The 21,190-nt window shown below is 40.1% G+C and overlaps 1 protein-coding gene across 1 annotated transcript in view; it reads left to right on the forward strand.

The window, feature by feature from the left end:
* The window catches only part of si:dkey-11f4.7 (piezo-type mechanosensitive ion channel component 2), a 29,708-nt gene that overhangs the window by 2,612 nt on the left and 5,906 nt on the right, over window positions 1–21,190 (forward strand). The window contains exons 3-36 of the mRNA XM_050065813.1: window positions 371–479; window positions 709–830; window positions 1,731–1,790; window positions 3,173–3,321; window positions 3,470–3,634; window positions 4,359–4,400; window positions 4,523–4,555; window positions 4,739–4,851; window positions 5,094–5,269; window positions 5,655–5,831; window positions 5,948–6,112; window positions 7,194–7,394; window positions 7,487–7,691; window positions 9,535–9,636; window positions 9,739–9,904; window positions 11,549–11,792; window positions 11,921–12,017; window positions 12,216–12,375; window positions 13,006–13,095; window positions 13,266–13,351; window positions 13,672–13,737; window positions 14,016–14,128; window positions 14,322–14,442; window positions 14,835–14,909; window positions 15,061–15,227; window positions 15,993–16,192; window positions 16,392–16,553; window positions 16,723–17,055; window positions 17,185–17,443; window positions 19,028–19,216; window positions 19,362–19,569; window positions 19,747–19,879; window positions 19,971–20,118; window positions 20,221–20,435. Coding sequence (XP_049921770.1) covers window positions 371–479; window positions 709–830; window positions 1,731–1,790; window positions 3,173–3,321; window positions 3,470–3,634; window positions 4,359–4,400; window positions 4,523–4,555; window positions 4,739–4,851; window positions 5,094–5,269; window positions 5,655–5,831; window positions 5,948–6,112; window positions 7,194–7,394; window positions 7,487–7,691; window positions 9,535–9,636; window positions 9,739–9,904; window positions 11,549–11,792; window positions 11,921–12,017; window positions 12,216–12,375; window positions 13,006–13,095; window positions 13,266–13,351; window positions 13,672–13,737; window positions 14,016–14,128; window positions 14,322–14,442; window positions 14,835–14,909; window positions 15,061–15,227; window positions 15,993–16,192; window positions 16,392–16,553; window positions 16,723–17,055; window positions 17,185–17,443; window positions 19,028–19,216; window positions 19,362–19,569; window positions 19,747–19,879; window positions 19,971–20,118; window positions 20,221–20,435 — 5,051 coding nt within the window. The remainder of the gene's footprint in view (window positions 1–370; window positions 480–708; window positions 831–1,730; window positions 1,791–3,172; window positions 3,322–3,469; window positions 3,635–4,358; window positions 4,401–4,522; window positions 4,556–4,738; window positions 4,852–5,093; window positions 5,270–5,654; window positions 5,832–5,947; window positions 6,113–7,193; window positions 7,395–7,486; window positions 7,692–9,534; window positions 9,637–9,738; window positions 9,905–11,548; window positions 11,793–11,920; window positions 12,018–12,215; window positions 12,376–13,005; window positions 13,096–13,265; window positions 13,352–13,671; window positions 13,738–14,015; window positions 14,129–14,321; window positions 14,443–14,834; window positions 14,910–15,060; window positions 15,228–15,992; window positions 16,193–16,391; window positions 16,554–16,722; window positions 17,056–17,184; window positions 17,444–19,027; window positions 19,217–19,361; window positions 19,570–19,746; window positions 19,880–19,970; window positions 20,119–20,220; window positions 20,436–21,190) is intronic.

The raw sequence follows: 21,190 nt of genomic DNA on the forward strand, positions 1-21,190 counted from the left end.
GACTGATTAAGAAAATGGGTTTTCGGGGTCTTTAAAGCAGATGGGACAGGAAGCACATCAGTTAATCTTCTAAGCATTTATAGTATTGACCAGCTCTTAACACAGCTGCCAATTAGACACTTTAAGATCAATTAATTCAGTTTAAACCTCTCACCTAATCAAAATGTCAACTGCACCCACAGATCACACTCTGAGAACAACGCTTTGACAGTTTATTTATTGCAATTTCTTCTTTTGGTGGCTCTCCAGATTATATTATAGCTCTTACACAATTATTAATTGGTAGCTAACTATGTTTACTGGAGCAGATTGTAAAACTGTGAGTGTACACTGATTGTTTTGCACTCATGATACACTGTGTGCCCTGCAGGTCTTCTACAGCTTCAGCTTTTGGTTGATGTTTCGTCAGCAGCTAAAGGAGAGACAGGAGGAGCAGATGTTAAAGGGGGAATCTCTAGATGACGTCAAAGTCGTGCCACGTAATTCTTAAATTGGTTTTACAAAGATTATAGCTACTGTGTTAGAGATTGAAATTAAGTTTGATGTAATGTAAGACCTTTTTACTCATGAAAATCATCCTGACATGTTACCAGGCTATATGACTGACTTCAGTTTAATGAAAGTTCCAAATCTCTCCATTTTCTTCTTCTTATCCTTTTCTCCTTCTGTCTCTCCTTGCCCTTCTCCTCTTGGTTTCCTCCTTATCAGCTGAGGAAAGTCCACCATCACCTCTGGCTGCAATGCTGATCTCAGGAGTGAAAGGAATACTAGTGAAATACTGGATCCTCTTCTGCTGCTCCATGTTCTTTGTGGTCAGCTTCTCTGGAAAGGTATCTATTAACAGACTAAAAAACTAAGAATGGGCAAAGTCCCGCTCATGATATGTGTCTAACCAAATTTTCCCACACACTTCATCTCTGGGTTCTGAGGGCTATATGAAGTTAGGAAGCTACAGTGAAAGTTGCTGTAATAAGAATGGCATTATAAGCTGCATACCTGAATTATTCTGGTGAAGGCTTCAGGGCAAACAAGGGTACAGTTATTTGTTCTGATAATCTTTTTCCATTATTGTCAGCATTCTGTCCTCTGCTGTGGTGACCAGATTTTCCCACAATGGTTCTTAGTTTTAAAAAGAAAAATTACCGGGTGCTCATGGGTGTAAAGTAGTAAACTCAAGGTGGACGCCCCGAAGAAGACCCAGTGTGGGTCGAAACCAGTCGGTGTTCTCCTTTTGTGATTTTTAAATTTGATATGCCCTATCTATGTTAAGCATTTTAAATATACATCCACTAGTGTGCCTGAAGTTAGCCCAGTTGCTGTCCTTTGTCTATAGTGATAATTTGAAGTATCCGTAATCCAATCAGTCACCATTCCACTTCACACAATGTGCATTTGTCTTGTCAAACACCCAACATGAAAAAAAAAGACACACTTTAATCTTCGGTAGGTTAGGGAAGCCATTAAAACATCATCTATCACAAAACCTTTACACGTACAGTACTCGAGATGATGTACATGATTGCAGAGGCGACAAAACAAAATATGAGGTGAAGAATGAAGAAAGAAAATGTTTGGGTTTTTTCGTTCTTCTTCAAAGAATATTAATAACTGCATGCAGTCTCAGGAGTTTTTCTGGGTCCAGAAGTTCATTTAATCTTTGGTATATTTCCTGTATGTCGTGCAAGTAAAAGTTAACTGCTCATCATCTTGATCATGTTTCACTTGCGTAGGTGGTCGTCTACAAGATCCTCTACATTGTCCTCTTCCTCTTCTGTCTGGTCCTCTACCAGGTTAGTGATTTTAGTGATTTGGCTGCCAACATTTACTCTGTCTTTTGAAATGACGTAGTGATGGAAGACTTTACCAGTGAAGCTGTAACTTACAGAATACGAGGATTGGACAATATATTGATATTATATCAATACTGAGATATGAGACTAGATATTATCTTAGATTTTGGATATTGTAATATCTTAAGTGTTGTCTTTTCCTGGTTTTTAAGGCTGATGTACAGTAAGGTGATGCCATTTTCTGAACTTACCAGAGTGTTCTAGCTGTTTTATTATTTGTCTTTACTCACTTGGTTATTATTTCATTGTGTAAATACTTGTCTTGTGGTCTTGTGTAAAGACCAGTCAACCCTGTCAAATTACATGTGTGTTACTCCTCGGAGTGAAAAATTGACTATTATTCATACATTTATTTTTTGACTAGATGACGGGTAGAAATTTGATACTGAGATTGCAGGGCTCAATAACCAGGGAGGAAATCTGCTTTAATAGTTGAGACATTGTTGCCTTACACACATCACTATAGTTTCAGGTTAGTGACATCTTCCACTGTGATGCGTTGACTCCTAAATCATCATCTGGGAATCATACAGCTGCTTATGTATAAAATTGTGCAGATCGTATTTAAAACTCTGGAACGCACACACAAACAGACCATGTGCTCCTCATCGATACTATTTTACAGTTAAAAGTATTGATTATGACTCATAAACACACACACGTCTTTTTTTGCTGCTGTTTCCCCCTTCTTAAGTTTCTGCTGACCTTTTAGAAACACGGTAGGCACTTACAGGAAGGCCTAATGGCTGTGGAGGCGACGCAAGTCAAGACAACCAGACACCATTTGTCTGTTCGGTCAACATCAGCAACACCCCGGTGTTTCACAGACTGGAGTGTGAGGGGAGAGGAATATGGGCAACACAGTTCTAACTGAACATTCAGGACAGACTGTGTTTTAGGGATTACGATAGAAGAAGGAAGTGCTGCATGGCTCTGATGGCCATTTCCCAACCAAATGTGTATCAACTCGGGGTCTTCATCAGAGTGCTGTTGAAGACCTGGAGTCGATACATCTCGTTCAGTTAGATTGCCTATATGTTTGAAGAATTAATTAATATTATTTTTTCACTGAAGACAGAGTACCCTGTTTTTTTCTCTCTGGTTCTCTGCACCCCTTAATATCAAGCAAGATCCTGTATTTTGTGTTTTACAATGTTTTGTTTCATTACTGGAAGTCAAAGTTTTTGTGAGTTTTGACCCTGACACACGCAGTTATTAAACACAGAAACAGGAACTTAAATTACAGTGAGTGAAAATAATGAGGTTAAGATCTGTAGCTTCAGAGAGAAGGTACTGTGTGACTTTGTTTTCTCTGCCCTCAGGTCAGGTATGACGTGTGGCGTCGGGTCCTGAAGACATTTTGGGCGGTGGTGGTCGGTTACTCCATGGTGGTGTTGATAGCCATCTACATGTACCAGTTCAGAAGTGTGTCTGGGCTGTTCAGACAGATCATGGGCATGTCAGAGGATGGGTGAGTGTGTGTGTGTTTTGGCCTAAGTTTTTGAATCTTTTTTTTAGTTCATTTATTCATTCATTTAATGGTGAATTTTCTCAGAACCATACAGCAGCCTGGGGCCCTCTCATCAGTTATCATTTCGCTACCCTGTTTGACTTTACAGTCTTCGAGACATTGGTTTGGAACGGTACAACACAGTGGAGCTGTTTGCACGTATTCTGCTTCCTGCTGTGTTCCTTTTGGCTTGTATCCTCCAGCTGCACTACTTCAACTTGGACTTCCTGACTCTCACTGACCTCGACAATGTACCTGTCAGACAGGCTTCCAGGTAAGATGGCAAGAATATGTTCAGACAGGAAAAGAATGTCCTACTCAAATGGTGACTGTCAAGTCACTAAAGGACTGCAACTAGGAATTATTGTCATTTTCAATTAATCTGTCAATTGTTTCTCAATTATTCGATTAGTTGCTTGGTCTATAAAATGTCATCTGTGAAAATGCTGACCAGTGTTTCCCAAGGCCCAAGGACCTCAAATGTCTTGTTTCATCCACAACTTAAAGATATGCCGTTTACTGTCACAGTGGAGTAAAGAAGCCAGAAAATATTCACATTTAAGAAAATTCTGTATTTTTTTTCCCTTAAGATATTACTCACACTGATATATCAATTATCAAATTATTTTGGATTAATGGCAGTATTGCTTAACATATCTAGCAAGTAGAAATAAAATCACAGTGACTTATAAAAAAGCACAAAATCACTGCAAAAGACTACAATGAGTGAGTTACTTCTGATAATTATTAAACAGCTAATGTGGCAAACTGTCTCTGTAAATCAGAACAGTTTTTCTGACAGTTAAGTAAAGATTAATTACAGATCCTACTTCATTCTGTATAAATCAGTACCATTGCTGAACAGAAGTGTCATTCTTTCTTTGATGTTAAAATGTTTGTGATGATGTTTCTGTATGTATTTTATGTAAGTTGCAGTTGACTGCTGAACGTGTTGTTTATCTGTCTCATTTGTCTGTTTCACCCTTCTCTCCACCCAGAGAAGCAGAGCTCAAGAGTTCAGTCAATGTGATATCTGACACGTAAGAGACACGTAATTAAACATTAAGTTAATTAGAGACGTGACGCAGAAATGATTATTGATTTGCAATGTCAGTAATACTCACTATGATGTTTACGTGTATATCTTTCATTTAATTCCCAGCATTAAAGAAAACATTGAAAAGTTCCAGAAAAGGTAAGGCTGTTGTTCAGCTCTTGATTTTGTTGATTGCAGATCAGCATTTATGTCTACAGAAACATACTATGTTATACTTATTTAGTATATAATTCATATTCATACATACTGTGTGTGTTAGTAGTGAGTGTGGTTTTCCAATAATTGTGTAAATATTTAAGATATATTCCTGTCGTCCTCCAGGCTTGTGAAGGAGCAAATGGGAAATGCGAAAAGTCAGGAGACTCTTGACAGCGTCGGACTACAAACCTCCTCCGAGAGAGGAGCTGATGAGCAGGAGGAGACAGCAGAGGAGGGTAACTACAGCTCAAGACCAGAAAATGGCTCTTCAGCCTTCTTTTGTTGGGTCAGTTAGGAGTGGGACAAATTATTGACATGGCATGATATGACAATGTGCCTTCTTATCACAACATATATTTCCTACACTGTTAGTTTTCCCTCTTGAGTTATGCAGATATCGCAATGTATCATATTTGTCTTGGCATTAGTTGCTGGCAGAGCTTATGTCTGATATCCTGCTACCTTCTCTCCCTCCCAGAAACTGTCCCCAGCCCTCCTGAGGACAAGTGGGTTGTGATAGTGGACCGGGCAAGCCTGCTGCTCATTCAGTTTCTGTCAGGACTTCACAGGCTGCAGGAGCTTAGCTGGAGGCTGCTGGAGCTCCACAGCCTCAAAATCGTGTCCTCCGGCATCATCTGGGTGTCACTGCAAGAGGTGGGATGATTGCACTGTGCTTGTCTGTGTGTGTGTGTGTGTGGTTGTGTATGTGTGTGTGTGTGTGTGTGTGTGTGTGTGTGTGTGTGTGTGTGCGTGCGTGTGTGTGTGAAAAGGTGTAGGTATGTGTCTTTATACAAATTGCAGAAAATACAAAGAACAATCCTCTGATGTTGATTTACTCTGTGCTGGTTTTAAGGTTATAAAAATGGTTTATTTAGCTTCATCTACACCTTTCCTTCATGCCAGAAGTGGAGGTAAAATTAACCAACGAAATGCAGAAATTTTAGCCGTCAGTACCTTTGTTGCTTTGCTCAGATCAAATGAGGTATCATGTGCTCATCCATGTAATTCAGAAAAAGTGAAAGGTTGTGATTTTTCACAGGTGTCTCTGATGAACTTGCTCTTCCTGGTTCTGTGGGTGTTTGCACTCCCGTTCCCACGGTTACGACCAGCGGCATCCAGCATCTCTGCTGTGTGGGCCTGCGTCATGGTGGTGTGCAAGATGTTTTACCAGCTCAAAGTCATCAGACCGCTCGATTACTCCTCCAACTGCACAGCTGTGAGTGTCCATAACTGTGTGTTTGTAACAGTTATCTAAAATGTACATAATGCTCTGTCAGCAGGCTGTGCAGCTGGATCACCTGTCAGTGGGCTTTGACGTTGTTTGTCTCTCAGGGTCTGGTGCCATCCAACAGCTCGGGCTTGGATGATGGAACAGAGCTGAGGGGGAACCTGATGGAGCTGCTCAAGAGGTCTGTTCTCTACATCGAGCCTGTAGACCCCATCTACTGGTGTGGAGCGCTGCGTAAATGTGAGGGCAGGATCCTCCCCTGTCTCAGGGTATGGTGACACAGCTGCCAAAGTCTTAAAACTTTATATCTGTGACATTTCTTTTAAATCAAAACCCTGACACAAAGCTGCTTTTACATTCCCTTATATAAGATACACCCAACCAGGTTTATGCTCTAGCGCAGTGGTTCCCTACTGGTGGGTCTTGGGTCCATTCTGAATGGACCGCAAGTGACTCAAAACTTGTCAAGTTTGTAAAAAAAAACACACTTTATTTTGAAGTACAATGAATTTCTGGCACAGAACTTTCATTTTGATGTGCCATTTCCTGCTTTAGATTGAGTGACTATCAGACAGCTACTCGACAGAGACAGCAAATTTGCTCGATGACATGGCCAAACGAAAGTATGAGGCTGAATGTATTAAACTGTGTGGACCTTGAACTAATAACTAAGGAAAAATCTGGACCCCATGGCTGGACCAGTTGGGAACCACTGCTCTAACGCACTCTGCCATGCATTTACTGTAGGTAAAACTGTAAATCCTTTGATTAGTTTTTTGTAAGAAGGCAAAGTAAGCTCTTTGTTATGAATCTTAATGAGATGAAGACAGAGGACCAGGACAAAACAATAAAAGGGTAACTCTGGTTGTCTTGATGTGTCCAGGGCCAAGTCATGCCTTGTGAGATTTCAGAACGAGTGACGTTTTTGAGTGACACTTAGACAAGATAACAAACAGACCAGATCAAGCAAAATGTAAAGAGACACTTTAAATAACAATTTGAGCCTGTGGCCAAAATAATCCCTCTTAATGGAGATACAGTGATGGTGCACATTTGCCCCATTCACATAGATTTGGTTGCATTGTGGGCGTTATGGGGTTGACACCAGCTGCCCTCTCTGTTGGCATTGGACAAGTTTCAAAAACCGTTGTTCACGTCAGTCACTTAAACACAAAAAACATGGGAAAATAGGGTTCAGGTTGAAAAATGCCTAAGTTCTTAAACTGAACTCTAGTTTTAATTTAAGAGACACAGATCGAGTTTGAATTGGTTGAAAATCACCCCACAGTTGGACCAGTGGATTGTGTCCCAGGTCAGTTTTTCTCTAAAAAGTGTTGTTCTATGGTGTAGAACCATCTGATGGTGCTCGGACTGCTGGTGTTTGAGGCTACCGTCCATCGGCACCAGCTCTACTTCCATCTCCATAACGACCTGAAAACCCCGCCCTTCAGTATTATCTTCCAGGGCATCACGAGACAGCACCTGGACCATGGGGTCCTGCCCTGCATCAAGTACTTCATCAACTTCTGCTTCTACAAGTTTGGACTGGAGGTACTTCTTAGGGGCTGAAGTGTGTTTGTCTTTGTGCCTGAACTGTTTAAAGTATTTGATATGACTTCTTAACATGCAACACTTCTGCTTAGATCAGTTTAATCGTGGCGGTCAACGTGATTGGTCAGAGGATGGATTTCTATGCTCTGCTACATTCCTGCGCCTTATTGGCTGTTCTGTCACGGCGACGCAGGAAGGCCATTGGGGAGGTGTGGCCTAAATACTGCTGCTTCACTGCAGGGCTCATGGTGCTGCAGTACCTGCTCTGCATTGGCATCCCCCCTGCCATCTGTGTTGGTATGGACATTCTAATAATTATGTGACTTTTGTAGAAGTAAACTTTTGATATAAATATGCATCGTTTAAATTCAGCTCCTGAAAACTATAACATTTGCTGTTTTTAACACTTGGGACCAAATGCATAAAACTCTTTTCACAAAAAAAAAACTGTGTGTATGCACGAAGACAGACATTTGCATGCACACTCTTTCATCAAATTTATAAAAACACATCTACGCCTGATTCTGTTTTCTAAATCCCAATCATTGTAAAGCACATGCACAAGTCTCATTTCCACTCCCACAGATAGCTATGAATGGATATAGAAACGCCTGGAAACACCTGTTTGGATATTGATAGTTGTGCCTCCTCCACCTCTCCTTGAGTGTTAGTCAATGAGAAATATGGCGAAGAAATTACAATTCAGCTTTGGCTCCAGCACCTTGCTGATTTGACAGGTGCCTGAGCAGCTGTCATTACGCATGACTTTGGCTATTTGTAACATCCACACCACTAACTCATTACATGTTTCTGCAGACCATAATTGCAGTTAGACCTCAGTCGTCTTTATTATTAAATGTCAGAAGGATGATCAATATCATTCATAGTGGTCATGCTAAAAGTGACTCTACAAGTGCTTCATAATTTAGGACTAAATGAAGACATTAACACAGGGAGATAATAACTCAACTGTAAAAAAATGAAAAGAAAGATGAAATCCATCACTCATAAATAACTTAAAGAGGACCTATTCTGTCATTTTCAATCCCATACCTGTATTTTGGGTTTCTGCGAGAACATGTTCACATGCTTTAAAATACTGTCTGTGCTGGAACACCTGTACTCACCCTCTGTCTCAGATGCTCAGACTTTAACGCCTGTGTCTTTGAGCCCCTTTCTCCATAAAAAGCCTAGTCTGCTCTGATTGGTCAGCATTTCCGGGCCTTTCGCATCTCTGCATCTCTGCACCGTTATTGCAGCATAGCAGTACTTTACATGGTGAAAAAATTTCAATGAAAGCTTCTTAATACAACCCCATATGTTATAGCAGGAACATGATCAGAAATCAGGGGAAATTTAACAACACTGGCAACCAAGATTAGATGTTTCCTTGACATTAGCATGTAGCTACATGTAGCAGTGTATGTAATGTAAACACCTGCTATAACATGCCTGGAACAGATGACTGTATAAAGATCATGAGCTGATGTCAACTTGTCCCGAACATATAAAATAAGTTGGAAAAGTTGGTCGCAGGCTTTTGCTCACAGAGATTACTTTGACATACATTTACCTCATCATTTTGAAATTTTGGCCAGGTTTAATATGAACATCTGCCATTGCCACATTATATATACATATATATATATGACAGAAAATATGGAAAAATAAAAATGTGTCCCCTTTAAAAGGATGTTTATAAATTTGCCTTTGATTGACATTTTACAGAACGCCTTGGAGTCAGCAGAAATACTGTATTAACACAATCAGTGAAACTGGCAAACAACCATAGAAGAGTGACACTTACAGAAAGTTTCAACTCAAACAGAAAATCAAAGGAAGAAGAGGCAATAGCACCATGTACACTGACGATTAATGCTACGTTCTATGAGTGATAAAGAATTTCAATGCAAAAACAATGCAGAACATCAAAGCAAAGAACACCTAGCTTGAAATATCATTGATTAATTTGTCAATCATTTGTTTTTCAAAATCGATCAATGGTTTAGTCAGTAAAATAATATCAAACTAGTTAATTGTCAACTAATTTCACACAACATCAATATTAAAATTGTTACTGTTTGCAAAAGTTCTGCATGTAATTTTGATTCTATTCTACTTTATTCTGTTTTCTTATCAGATTACCCCTGGAGAACCGCAGCTCAACCTTTGACCTCTAATGTTATTAAGTGGTTTTACCTGCCTGACTTCGCCATGAGCCCCAATCCATCTTTTATATTCTGTGAGTTTATCTTAAGTCTCTCTCCTGACTTAGAATCTATTCCTCATTTATGATTCCTCATGTCAGAATTTGACCTTCTCCTCTCTCTGCTGCTCTCTGCAGATGACCACCTCCTGTTGCTCTGCTCGTCTCTTCAGTGGCAGGTGTTTGAGGAGGAGAACCGAGCAGCGGTGCGACTGCTGGCTGGAGACAATGTTGAGATCAGCCGTAGTCTGGATCCTTGTTCCTTCAACCAGTTCATACCTGTCGATAACTTCCTCCACTGCAGGTCAGAAACATCAACCAGGTCTTTTTTTATTGTGTTCTCAGAGTCTTGGTTCTGCTTCCATTATCTATACTGTCAGAAATATGAGTCATTTAATTGATGTTTGATTTATTTGACTAACTCAGGTCTAAATTTATAGACCCGAGATAAGAACAGGAAATAACCAGAACTCCATATAATCAGGCACTTACGTAATCTCTTCAAGCTGCTTCCTGCTCTGTAGGTTAAACTGCAGGTGGAGAATATTTTGAGTCCATCACGCTGGTTTGTGGTCGTTTTAGAAGCATTAAGGGGTTCAGTTAGATCATTAATTTATGTGTCTTGTCAAAGTCATGAAAGCTGTTATGGTAAACTGAAACTGCTGGATAAGCACTCATGAACGTCTCCCATTTCCATGATAGACTAGTGCCTTCAGTTATGGACTTTGTTTTATTTCTGCTGCGTGCCATCATCACATTTTCCATCTTGCTGTTGACAGAATATATTTTACTGGATAAAACTTCAATCAAAGCCATAACTTGGCGTCAGTTAAATGCATGGACAATGTGAAGATGCTGTGTTGTTGTAAAAGAGAAACTAGTTTATTGGCTCATGAAGTTGATATTAGAAGTGGACAGTTGATTGTATTTTGTCTGTGAATAAATGTCTCATTTTAAAGTCTTGTTGATAAATGTGATATGGTATTTTGCAATTTTTCTTACTGAAATAATGAATGAACAATCTAACAACAATCATAACTAATGCTGAAACAATTAGTCAATGGGTAAGTCAACTGACTGGACATTAATCAGCAGTTTGATAATATGTATATATTTTATTAATCAGGTATTTTTTCTATTTTTCAAATGTTCAATATTATTTAAAAATGACCATTTTTTGTTTTGTTTTGTAACTTGAATGCCTCCTGGTTTAAAACTTGCTGTGTCAATTTTTTGTATGTTTTTTTATGTTCTATTTAGTTACCAAATAAACAATTAATTGAAAGAAACCTAGAGACTGATTGACAACAAAATATACAAGTATACAATACAAGTGTGGAAAGAACAGTTTGATATTTTTGGAAATACCCTTCTTGGCTTCTGTCCCAAAATTTAGATGATAAGTTTGATACCACTGTCATGTCTGTATGCTAAATATAATAAGCTACAGCCAGGAGATGCTTAGCTTAGCTCAGCCTAGCTTAGCTTGGCTTAGCATAAAGACTGGAAACAGAAGGAAACAGCTAGCATGACAGGTTGGTGTGTGATAAGAAATAATTACAGTAACTTGTAAAACCAGGTTTGTAGGAGGAACCCAGAAAAAACCCAGGTTGAAACAGGGAGAACATGAAAACAGCCAAAATTGTAAACAAAATTTGCTGTTTCCTGTATGTTCTGTTTCTATGCTAAGCTAAGCTAATTGGTGGCTGATGGTACAGTTGTTGGCTGAACAGACAAACAGATCTTCTCACTGAACTGTTGGCAAGAAAAGCAAATAAACTTATTTCCCAAAATGTCAAACTATTCCTTCAAAACAAATTCTGCGATTTTAGGCAGTATTATGTGTCTTTTTGGAGTATCTTTGTTAGCGAATAGGTAGATACCTTAATCTCTGGGCTTTTTTAAACTGCTTATTCTCAGCGTCTCTCTCTCTCCGTCTGGTCTTCAGGTGCTACCTCGACATGGTGAAGGTGTTTGTTTTCAGCTATTTCTTCTGGCTTGTGCTGTGCCTCATCTTCATCACGGGCACCACGCGGATCAACATCTTCTGTCTGGGCTACCTGGTGGCCTGTTTCTACTTCATGTTGTTTGGAGGCAGCGTGTTGATGCAGCCTGTCAGGTACATCTTGCGGCTGTGGGACTGGCTGATCGGATACACCTGCTTTGTGATCGCCATGAAGAACCTGCTGTCTGTGAGTTACCTCACATTGAACACACTCAGTAGTTAAGACACCCATCACTTAATGTGTTAGCTTTTTTATCAGGCTCTATACTGTCAGTTACAGCCTCTGTCTTCCTTACATGTGTTTTTTGTGATCAGCTCGGTTCCTGTGCCTACCTGGACAGTTTGTTGAAGAACGGCTGCTGGTTAATTCAGGCCTTCAGCATGTTCTGCACCATCAAAGGCTATGACGTTCGTAAGTGTAACAGATGATGATAAAGGACATCCTAAAATTACATTTGGTTGATACTGATATTAACACAAAGCTTAGTGTTAGAGTTAAGTCTAAGTTAGAAATCTTGAGGAGATGCAGAAAGAGGGACTGAGACCCTCTAGTTTTGTCAAAGTTACCATTGAATTATTCAAATTAAATATATTTTCCCCATCCTGTCAGCTGCTCCTGACGATGAGTGCGAGCTGCCGGAGGGTGAGGCCGGCATCGTCTGGGATGCGATCTGTTTCACTGTCCTCCTGGCACAGAGGAGGGTCTTCCTCAGCTACTATTTCCTCTACGTGGTGTCTGAACTGAAGTCTTCTAAGATACTGGCCTCCAGGTCTGTCCTCCACACAAACCTCCTGTTTAGGTTCCTTCACATATTTAAAACAGCAGCAAGTGAACTTTACAGTGAGGGTGAGGAGGCACAAATGAAGGGGAAAATTGAAACTTGAATTTTGTTTGAAGAATTAAAGCCAACCTAGCTTAATTTTATGAAGGGGAACCAAAGGGACATGGAATGCAAAAGAGTCAACTTCCTTTGGATGAAGCAGCACTCAGAGCTGTTGAGAGGAAGTGTCTGTAATGTAATTTTATTGGTAATTAGTTAAAATGTCCCACTCATTATGAAAAGCTTCCAGAAAAATGTACTCCTAGTTATAAGGTCATAAGGAAAACAGTGATTTCCTGGACAAAGAAGCACCATTTAAACCTAAGTATTCATTATCAGTTTACTATTTGAAACTACACTCCATGCATTATTAATTGTTACAGATTTTGGCATGTTCACCTGACCTGCTGTGAACTAAAGAAAAGACTCTCTAGGCTATGCTGGCAATTAGTTGGAAATAACTATTCATTTTTACAGGGCATCAGACAGGAAGAAAAAAAAAAACACAAACAGCAGTGATGAAATAAACAGATGGTGCCCACAACAATGCTCTTTCCTCTACCTCTCTCCACCTCTAAGGGGCGCTGAGCTGTTTGAAGCCAAAGTGAAGAAGCAGATAGCAGCCAGGCTGGAGATGGAGCAGAAATCTGTGGAGACACTGAAGAAACAGTAAGACACATGAAACTGTGTAGAGTCAGTGTAAATTACATTTACAACTCAGCTGTTCTGACTGTGAATAAATGAGTGAATGACTTCCCCCTCTCAATCTCCAATTTTATCACCTCTGGACACAAGTTAACTGTGAGCAGCTAACTTGTCTTTCCACTCTCTTCCTGTAGGATGGAGAAGATCAAGTCTAAACAGAAGGGTGGACCTGCAGCAGCGAAACAAGCTCTTCCTGCTGATCAGGAGCAGGTGACACTGGGTAACATAAGTGAATTTATTTTCTGTTCCTACTGTTAATAAACCAGCAAAGCACGAGAAGGCATTCACAATTTTATAGGCACTGTCCATGAAAAAATATTATAACACACACACATATATATATTATCTGTTTTCAAAGCTTCAGTCCTTGTTTTTAGCTCTCTGTATATTTGAGACAAAACTGAAGAGCTTGTCTGTATAATGACAAATAATTTTGTGTCAGCATGGCATGTTTTATAATATACTTATAAACATGAACTTTATCAAACTCTTTTCAGCAAATATCTGCAATGACTAAACCACTTGATCTGTGTTTTCCAGATGACGATGAGAAGGCAAAGAGAGATGCTGGAAAGTGGTGGAAGCCTTGGGTGTCTCAGCCTGGAGGTGAGCAGCAGCATCACACAGCCTAAACATTGCTCAGTGTTCTCAGAGTGATGCACAAATGGTTAAACAAAGAAAGCATGGTGACGGGAAAGACTGGAGAATACTCTGCTGTCTCATTTCATTTCCTCACTTTAGTCCTTCCTGTCAGAGAGACGTTAAAACAGTAAATACAGCCACTGAGCAGCTGTACTGGAGCAGCTTTAGATCAGATGTCTCACTCTAAAGCTCAAGAGTTTGTATGTGTGGTGATGTAGTTTTGACACTGCTCTTTTACGCAGTGGAAAACAACTGTGGCTACCACCTGTTTGAGAGCGACAGCGAGGAGGAAGAGGAGGAAGTGACAGAGAAGAAAGAAGAGGAACTGCCACCGAAGAAGAAATCTGCTTTCCAGGTGAGAGCCAGACAAACACTTGGATCAAAAAACTGATGACAAATGGGAAGAATACATTTAATGATTCTGTTATTATGCTCGAGGATCATACTTAAAAGTGAACACTGACAGATTAATATTCGTACATCAGATGTCGCTTTACTGTTGCATGCATCATCACTTACGACGTGTATCTGTGTCTCTGGTATCCCAGTTGGCATACGACGCCTGGGTCACCAGCTCTAAGTCAGCTCTAAAGGACCTGAAGAAGGAGAAGACAAAAAGAAAGAAAGAAGAAAAGAAGAAAGCAAAGAAAGAGCTGCAGAGACAGGAGGGTGAGAGAGCGACGTGGGGTGGAGTGGCTACAACTGATTTGACTGACTAATTTGAACACTTAAGGACTATTCTGAGACTGAAAGGTCCCGGGTTTGATAGAGGGTCATTAAATTCCTTCTGCGGAGCAGATAGAATTCTATAAGATAGAATATCTTGTTTTTAAAAGTTTCTCCTGGTCTAAGTGTCCCAAAATAGAAAGGGCCATTAATTAGGATTTAGGATATTTCTCACTGTGTAAAGGAGGACATGTTGGCACCCAAGGAAAAGTCTGGCCAGATTTTCTGTTTGGCACCTTGCTGTTCACCAAACCTTTAAAGGGATATTTTGTCCTGTTCACGGAGCTTGAGGACAAAATGTCAATTATTTAACAATAAAATTTTCTTTCTTCCAGGCATCGACAGAGCAGACTCTAGTGAGGATGAACTTGAGGAAAGCACTGTGGAGGAAGAGGTAGAGGAGGAAAAAGGTAAGGTACATGAGTCAATGCATTACACTCAGAGCAAACAACTTTGTGTGAGTGAAAGAAATATTTTACTAAGTGACTTTTTATTTGTGATTACTGTGGAAAACCTTTAATATATCGAAATATTCATACTCATGCACTTGTCTCCTTGCAGAAAACATTTTGCAGCGCGTCATAAGCACATTAAAGTTCAGCTGGGTGTTTGTTCAGTCTCTTCTTGACGACCTGACGGAGGGTCTGAACTCGTTCTGTAAAGACAGTCTGGACATTTCCAAGGTGCTGCGCTTCGAACGTGCCTTACTCAGCCAACAGCAGAAGAAGGTGAGAGGAAAGGATGTGAAACTGAGAATTTAAGACATGTCTGGATTTTAGCCTCAAGGTGAGGCACAAATAAAAGTTTAATCCTCCAATGTGGAAAACAATAATTCAACCCCAACTAACATTTTTACATGATTAAGACTTTATGTAATTTAAGTGATAAACTGATATCAGCTAATATGTAGAAATTGCTAGAAGTTACAGTACTATTTTTCTTAGTGGCAAAAGTCACAGTGTGTTTTCTTGTTTCATCCTGGTGAACTCTAAATATCCAGCCATTTACACATTTTTCTTTGAACACCAGTACTTTTTTCTTTGAAACTTTTTTAACTTTGAATTTTTCGCCTGTTATCTGTCATGCAAAAAGATTAAATAACAAATATTATTTAATTAAAGAAAAGATCACATTTAGGCATGTACTATCTATACTATTTACAATACTTTCTTGATCTGTCTTTTCATATCTTACATTAACATTTACATTAAAATGTGGTCTATTTACAACATACTTTTGTATATCTAAAGGGAGCGCCCTTACCTTGAATGCTCTTCTGTAGTAAGTCTAAGATTCTTATTATCTACTTAGAACAATACACGCTGCCAGTAGGTTCAGTTAAACTTCCCAAAGCCACTATCAGTCAAGTCCTACTACTTATATCACAGTAAACAATATAGTGTAAACAAAAAACCAACAGTTAGTACAGCATATACTTCCCACACACATTATATTTTGGGTCGACTACACTTTTTCACTTCCTCATTCTACAGGGTAAAGAGGTGAGCCAGGAGAGCGTGAAGCAGTTTTATGAAAACTGGATATCTCGCCAGAACACGCTTTCATCTCAAGATGACCTAAATGACTCCCTGCCTCCACCCTCTTCCCCGCCCGATGTCCCCTCCTCGCCCCACGCCTATTCCAAGCTGAAGAACCAAGCCTCCAAAGTGTCCTGGGGCAGCAGCTTTTCCAGGCAGGTTACTGGAGTCTGTCACATACTTACCCCTTTTGTGTTTTATTCTCTTTCCTGCTTCTACTGTATATCCTCTGTAATGTGTGTATACATGTACTGTCGGCATATTAAAGGTGTGAATAACATTATAGCAATACATTAGCCCTCTTTAAGACCCTGCATACTCATCTGCTCTCTCTCTCCTCCTCCTCACCTTCAGCTGTATGACAGATGAGACGATGCTCGTCTCCCGGCAGCCGACCCAGGAAGAGCTGGACGAGCCTCAGGCTGTGTCGCCTGTTGCTGACCAGCTCAGACGGAGGCTCCTCAAAACAGCCAACATCGACCTGACCTCCTTTGAGACTGTTGACCTTTCACCGAGGTGAGGACGGAGAAATATTTGTGCACATATGTAAATTAGATGTAAATATTCATCAGTGGTAAATCTAGAATTCCATCAACTCTTAATGACTTTGCATAATCATCTGCCCCAAAGATTTCCTTTGATTCTTAAAGTTGAAATGTCCCTGTCTCAATCCTTGCCTTAAAAGTGGTGAAGATGGTGCCCTTCAAAAGGAAGACTATGAACAAAAAGAGGATGAGGAGGAGGACATGGAGGGTGAGATGAAACATGAGCAAGAACAAGAAGAGACAGAGGAAAAGGAGGAAGAGGAACAACAAAAGGAGGATCATGGGGTGGAGATAGAAGAGCTGAATGAGGAAGCGCAGCACAGAGATGAAGATGAATGTGCTGATTACCCAGAATGCACCTCGTTGGGCTTCAGGGAGAGTGATGAAGAGAAAAGCCACGACCTTGCAGTATCTCCCAGACCTCTGAGTCAGGAAACGAGGGCCCTCACAGCCAGTGAGCTGCTGCTTAACAAGTCAGTACACACAAGAAACACATGAATTAGAACATTTTTTATCTTATGAAAGAGAGACACAAGCTGCTGTGTGTGACATTCTTATTATTATATCTGTCTTTTCTTCCCCTCCCTCCATCTTCTTCATAGTATGTTTGAAAACGAGGAGATCTCAGAGTCTGATAAGTTTTTCTTGACGATACCGAGGCCACTGAAGCTGCTGTTTGCCCTCTATAACACCATGGTGTCAAAATCAGAGATGCTGTGCTACTTTGTCATCATCCTCAACCACATCGTGACGGCTTCACTCCTCTCCCTCATCCTGCCTATCCTCATCTTCCTCTGGGCCATGTTGTCTGTGCCCCGGCCGACCAAACGCTTCTGGATGACCGCCATAATCTACACAGAGGTAATCTTCGGACGTTAGGGGTTTTCATTGCGGTATTAATATTAATTTTAGAATAAAAAGCCACTAGGGCTGCAATCAGTTTTATGTTTAATAAATAATTCATTGATTGTTGTAGGAACACTTAAAATGCTCAGATTAAAAATGGCAGACAAATTCAAAATTAAACAATAGGTCATTTATTTTACGCTGTATTTCAAAGGTACTGGCAATTCTGTGGATCTTATATATATTTTTTGACAGCTAATGTTGTTTTTGTGCTCATATTTTTCATAATGACGCACCACTCAAATGTGGTCAACTCAGTAAGATACAGTGGCTCTTTATTGATTTTAATGTAATTATTGAGACAGTGTAAATGTGTGGAAGTGTTTTTGAGGCATTATGAGGTGACATCTGATGTTATTTTGTTTGCAAACTAAACCAAAGTGTTTATTACTCTTCAGATAAAAACAGATATGATGATAAAAAATGTATGACCTCTTAAAATCAGGCAGTAGGCACTGATGCCAAGGGTTTTCTCAGAAATTCTGACACTGATGGATTGTATTTGAGTCTAATATGTTCATATAATAGTGATGGATGGTGCTCCATAGAGATTTAAACAGACTGAAGTCTGTTTACAGGTTTGTTGGAGTGCTGCTAGATATGTGTAGTATAAAGCTTTTTGTGGCTTCAGAGGGAGCTGAGTTAAGTCTGATAAACTGCTTCAAGTGATGTTACTTGGGTCAGCACCGGTTGTGTCTACTACAAGTTAGAAAGTGAAAAAAATCTGATGATGTGAAGTTAGAAAGAATTAACCAGATCTTTGTAGCTCCCTCTCCATTTTTTCTTGAGGCTAGCAGCTCTACATTAGCTGCAACTAGCATAACACATCCAAAAATTCAGACAAACTGTTGGCGCCAGGTTTTTATGCCTCTGCGTCTGTGATAGCTGTGGCCCAAGGCATTATGTTTTTGAGTTGTCCATTCGTGCCATTTTTGTGAACATGATACCTCAAGAACGCCTTGAGGGAGTTTCCTTAATTTGGCACAAACGTCCACTTGGACTGAAGAATGAACTGATATGATTTTGGTGGTCAAATGTTGCTGTAACCTTACAAAACATGTTTTTGGCCATAACTCAAGAAATCATGTGCTTATTATGACAAAATTTCACACAAATGTCTAGTAGGATAAGATGATGAAGTGCTGACATTATATGGTAAAGGTCAAAGGTCAGCTTCACTGTGACATCGTAATGTTCTGCAAAAACACTTTTCTGGCCATTATTCAGCGTCATAACTCAGGAACAGAAGGGGAGACATTTGGTCAGATATTGAATTGGTGACACTAATCTTGGGTGTCCACCTTTAAACTGTGCTGATTGTTTAGATCTTCTGTGCTGCCTGCTTGACAATGTGTGTGAAGCATCCATGTTTTCACAGATGTAAATGTGAATGGTTGGTGCGCGAAGGCATATAAACATGAAGCAGTAACTCTAGTTTTGGAGAACATTATCCAGTGTTTATCATTTGCTGACTAATGTGGTGTTTTATCTATTGTTTCTACTGGTGCATGATCCATAACTTTTCTCTTTTTCTCTCAGCTGACAGTTGTGGTGAAGTACTTCTTCCAGTTTGGTTTCTTCCCCTGGACCACCTCTGCCTACCGAGGCATCAACGCAGACCGGCCCTTTGCCCTGCCCAACATCATCGGGGTGGAGAAGAAAGATGGCTACGTCCTCTTTGACCTCATTCAGCTTCTCGCTCTGTTCTTCCACAGGTCTATTCTCAAGGTAACCATGAAAAATTACCTTTAAAGTCAAATGCCTATTCAAATATACCCTCCTGCCGCTGTATGTCTTGTATGAGACCACCACTGTTGTTGCCATGCAGCCAGTTTTGCATGTTTAAAATTCTGTTTGTGTCTACAATGCGCAGTGCCACGGGCTGTGGGACAACAAAGAGGTTGAGATGCCTGATTTTTTTAAGAAGATGAAGAAGAAGGTGGACAAGAAGAAGATGACAGGAGGAGATAAGACAGGCAGCAAAGACAAAACTCAGCGCCGGCTGAAGTTCCTTCCTCTCCAGGCCTCCACCACCTCCATATTCTGTAGACAAAAAAAAAGCGACTCAGCAGACTCTATTGGTGAATATTCAGAAAACCTTTAGATATTTTGATCCATATCTTACCAGTTTAGGTAAATCCACTGTGACATTTCTACTTTTCCTTTTTTTCTGTTGTCTTTTTGGTCACTAATAGTTGTTGTATGACATTAATACCCACATGTGACTAATATTTCACGTTTGTTTTATTTTACTGGAGAGGGGAAGCCGAAAAAGCAGAGCAGCAAGAGGAAGAGACGGCAACGAAACAAGGTTCCACTGACCAGGAAGCAGAGGATCAGACAGCAGATCAAAGAGAGGATGCTACAGGCTAAAGCTGCCGTCATAGAAGTGTGCGTTGTTGCAGACAAATTACATGACATTAACACTATATTGCTAATTCTGACATGTGTTCTGACGCTGTAAATTCTCTTTTTCCTACAGCGCCCTTCACATTTACTTACCCATCAGACAGTTTTTCTATGACATCATCCACCCAGACTACAGTCCTGTGTGTGATGTCTACGCCCTTATGTTTCTCATCGACGTAGTCAACTTCATCGTCACCATATATGGATACTGGGCTTTTGGGGTAAACGTCTGCCTTGTCTCTCGACAAAACATTAATATACACACTTAAAATGCATTTTATTTACAGTACGACACAATCGAGCTAATCTCTGTCTCTCTGTAGAAATATTCCGCAGCAGTAGACATCACAGAGTCTCTGTCGGAGGACCAGGTTCCAGAGGCCTTCCTGGTCATGCTGCTCATGCAGTTCGGCACCATGATAGTGGACCGGGCCCTATACCTGAAGAAGTCCCTGCTGGGAAAGTGTGTTTTCCAGGTGGTGCTGGTGTTCGGCATACACTTCTGGATGTTCTTCATCCTCCCCGGGGTCACAGAGAGGTCATCAAATGAGTTTACTACTCTCCTTATTTCTTCATCCAATAGTTGAATTAAATTAACTCACCCTAGCCTGCAGAGAACAAAATTCAGTCTTTGAGGTTTGAGATTACTGTGACTACACTGACATGCACACAAATATTCTGAATATGACATTATCATGTAAACAGCATATTCCTTTTGGATATTTCAAATTGGGCCTCATCCGAATGTAGCATTTTTCGATTAAGGCTTGTGGGATATGCTGGTATTATTCAGGTTTTAGGAGCAGCCCACATTTTTTGGCTTGAAGGAAAAGCACACCTACTTTTAAACATTATGAAAGACTTGGATATCAACAGATTTTTGGCGCAAATATTGCAACACTGGCCTTTCCAAGAAGGTGATTGATGGAATAAAAGAGGGCACAAGTGGCTGCAGACGTTCCACGTTTCCCTACGACCAACATTTAAACAACATGTTAGGGCACAATAATTGGAGTATGCATGGCTGCAGGTAAACAGGAATATTAGTGTTATTTTTATTAGCCATGTAAACAGCTTAGTAGGAATATTGTCTTTTTTGGAATGACAGCAAAATCCAGAATATTTTGTGCTTGTCACTAAGATGGAGCTCTTATTTACAAGTTTGCAGTGTCATGAAACTATGAATGAAATTAATAATTTTCAAATAGTGTATAAAATACAATGGCACTCAGACTTCACTGCTCCCTTCTGAGACAGGCTTTGTAAAACCAATGATAGAAAAGTGACTGTAGA

This window comes from Epinephelus moara, chromosome 16 (genome assembly GCF_006386435.1).
Source record: "Epinephelus moara isolate mb chromosome 16, YSFRI_EMoa_1.0, whole genome shotgun sequence".
Taxonomy (NCBI): Eukaryota; Metazoa; Chordata; class Actinopteri; order Perciformes; family Serranidae; genus Epinephelus; species Epinephelus moara.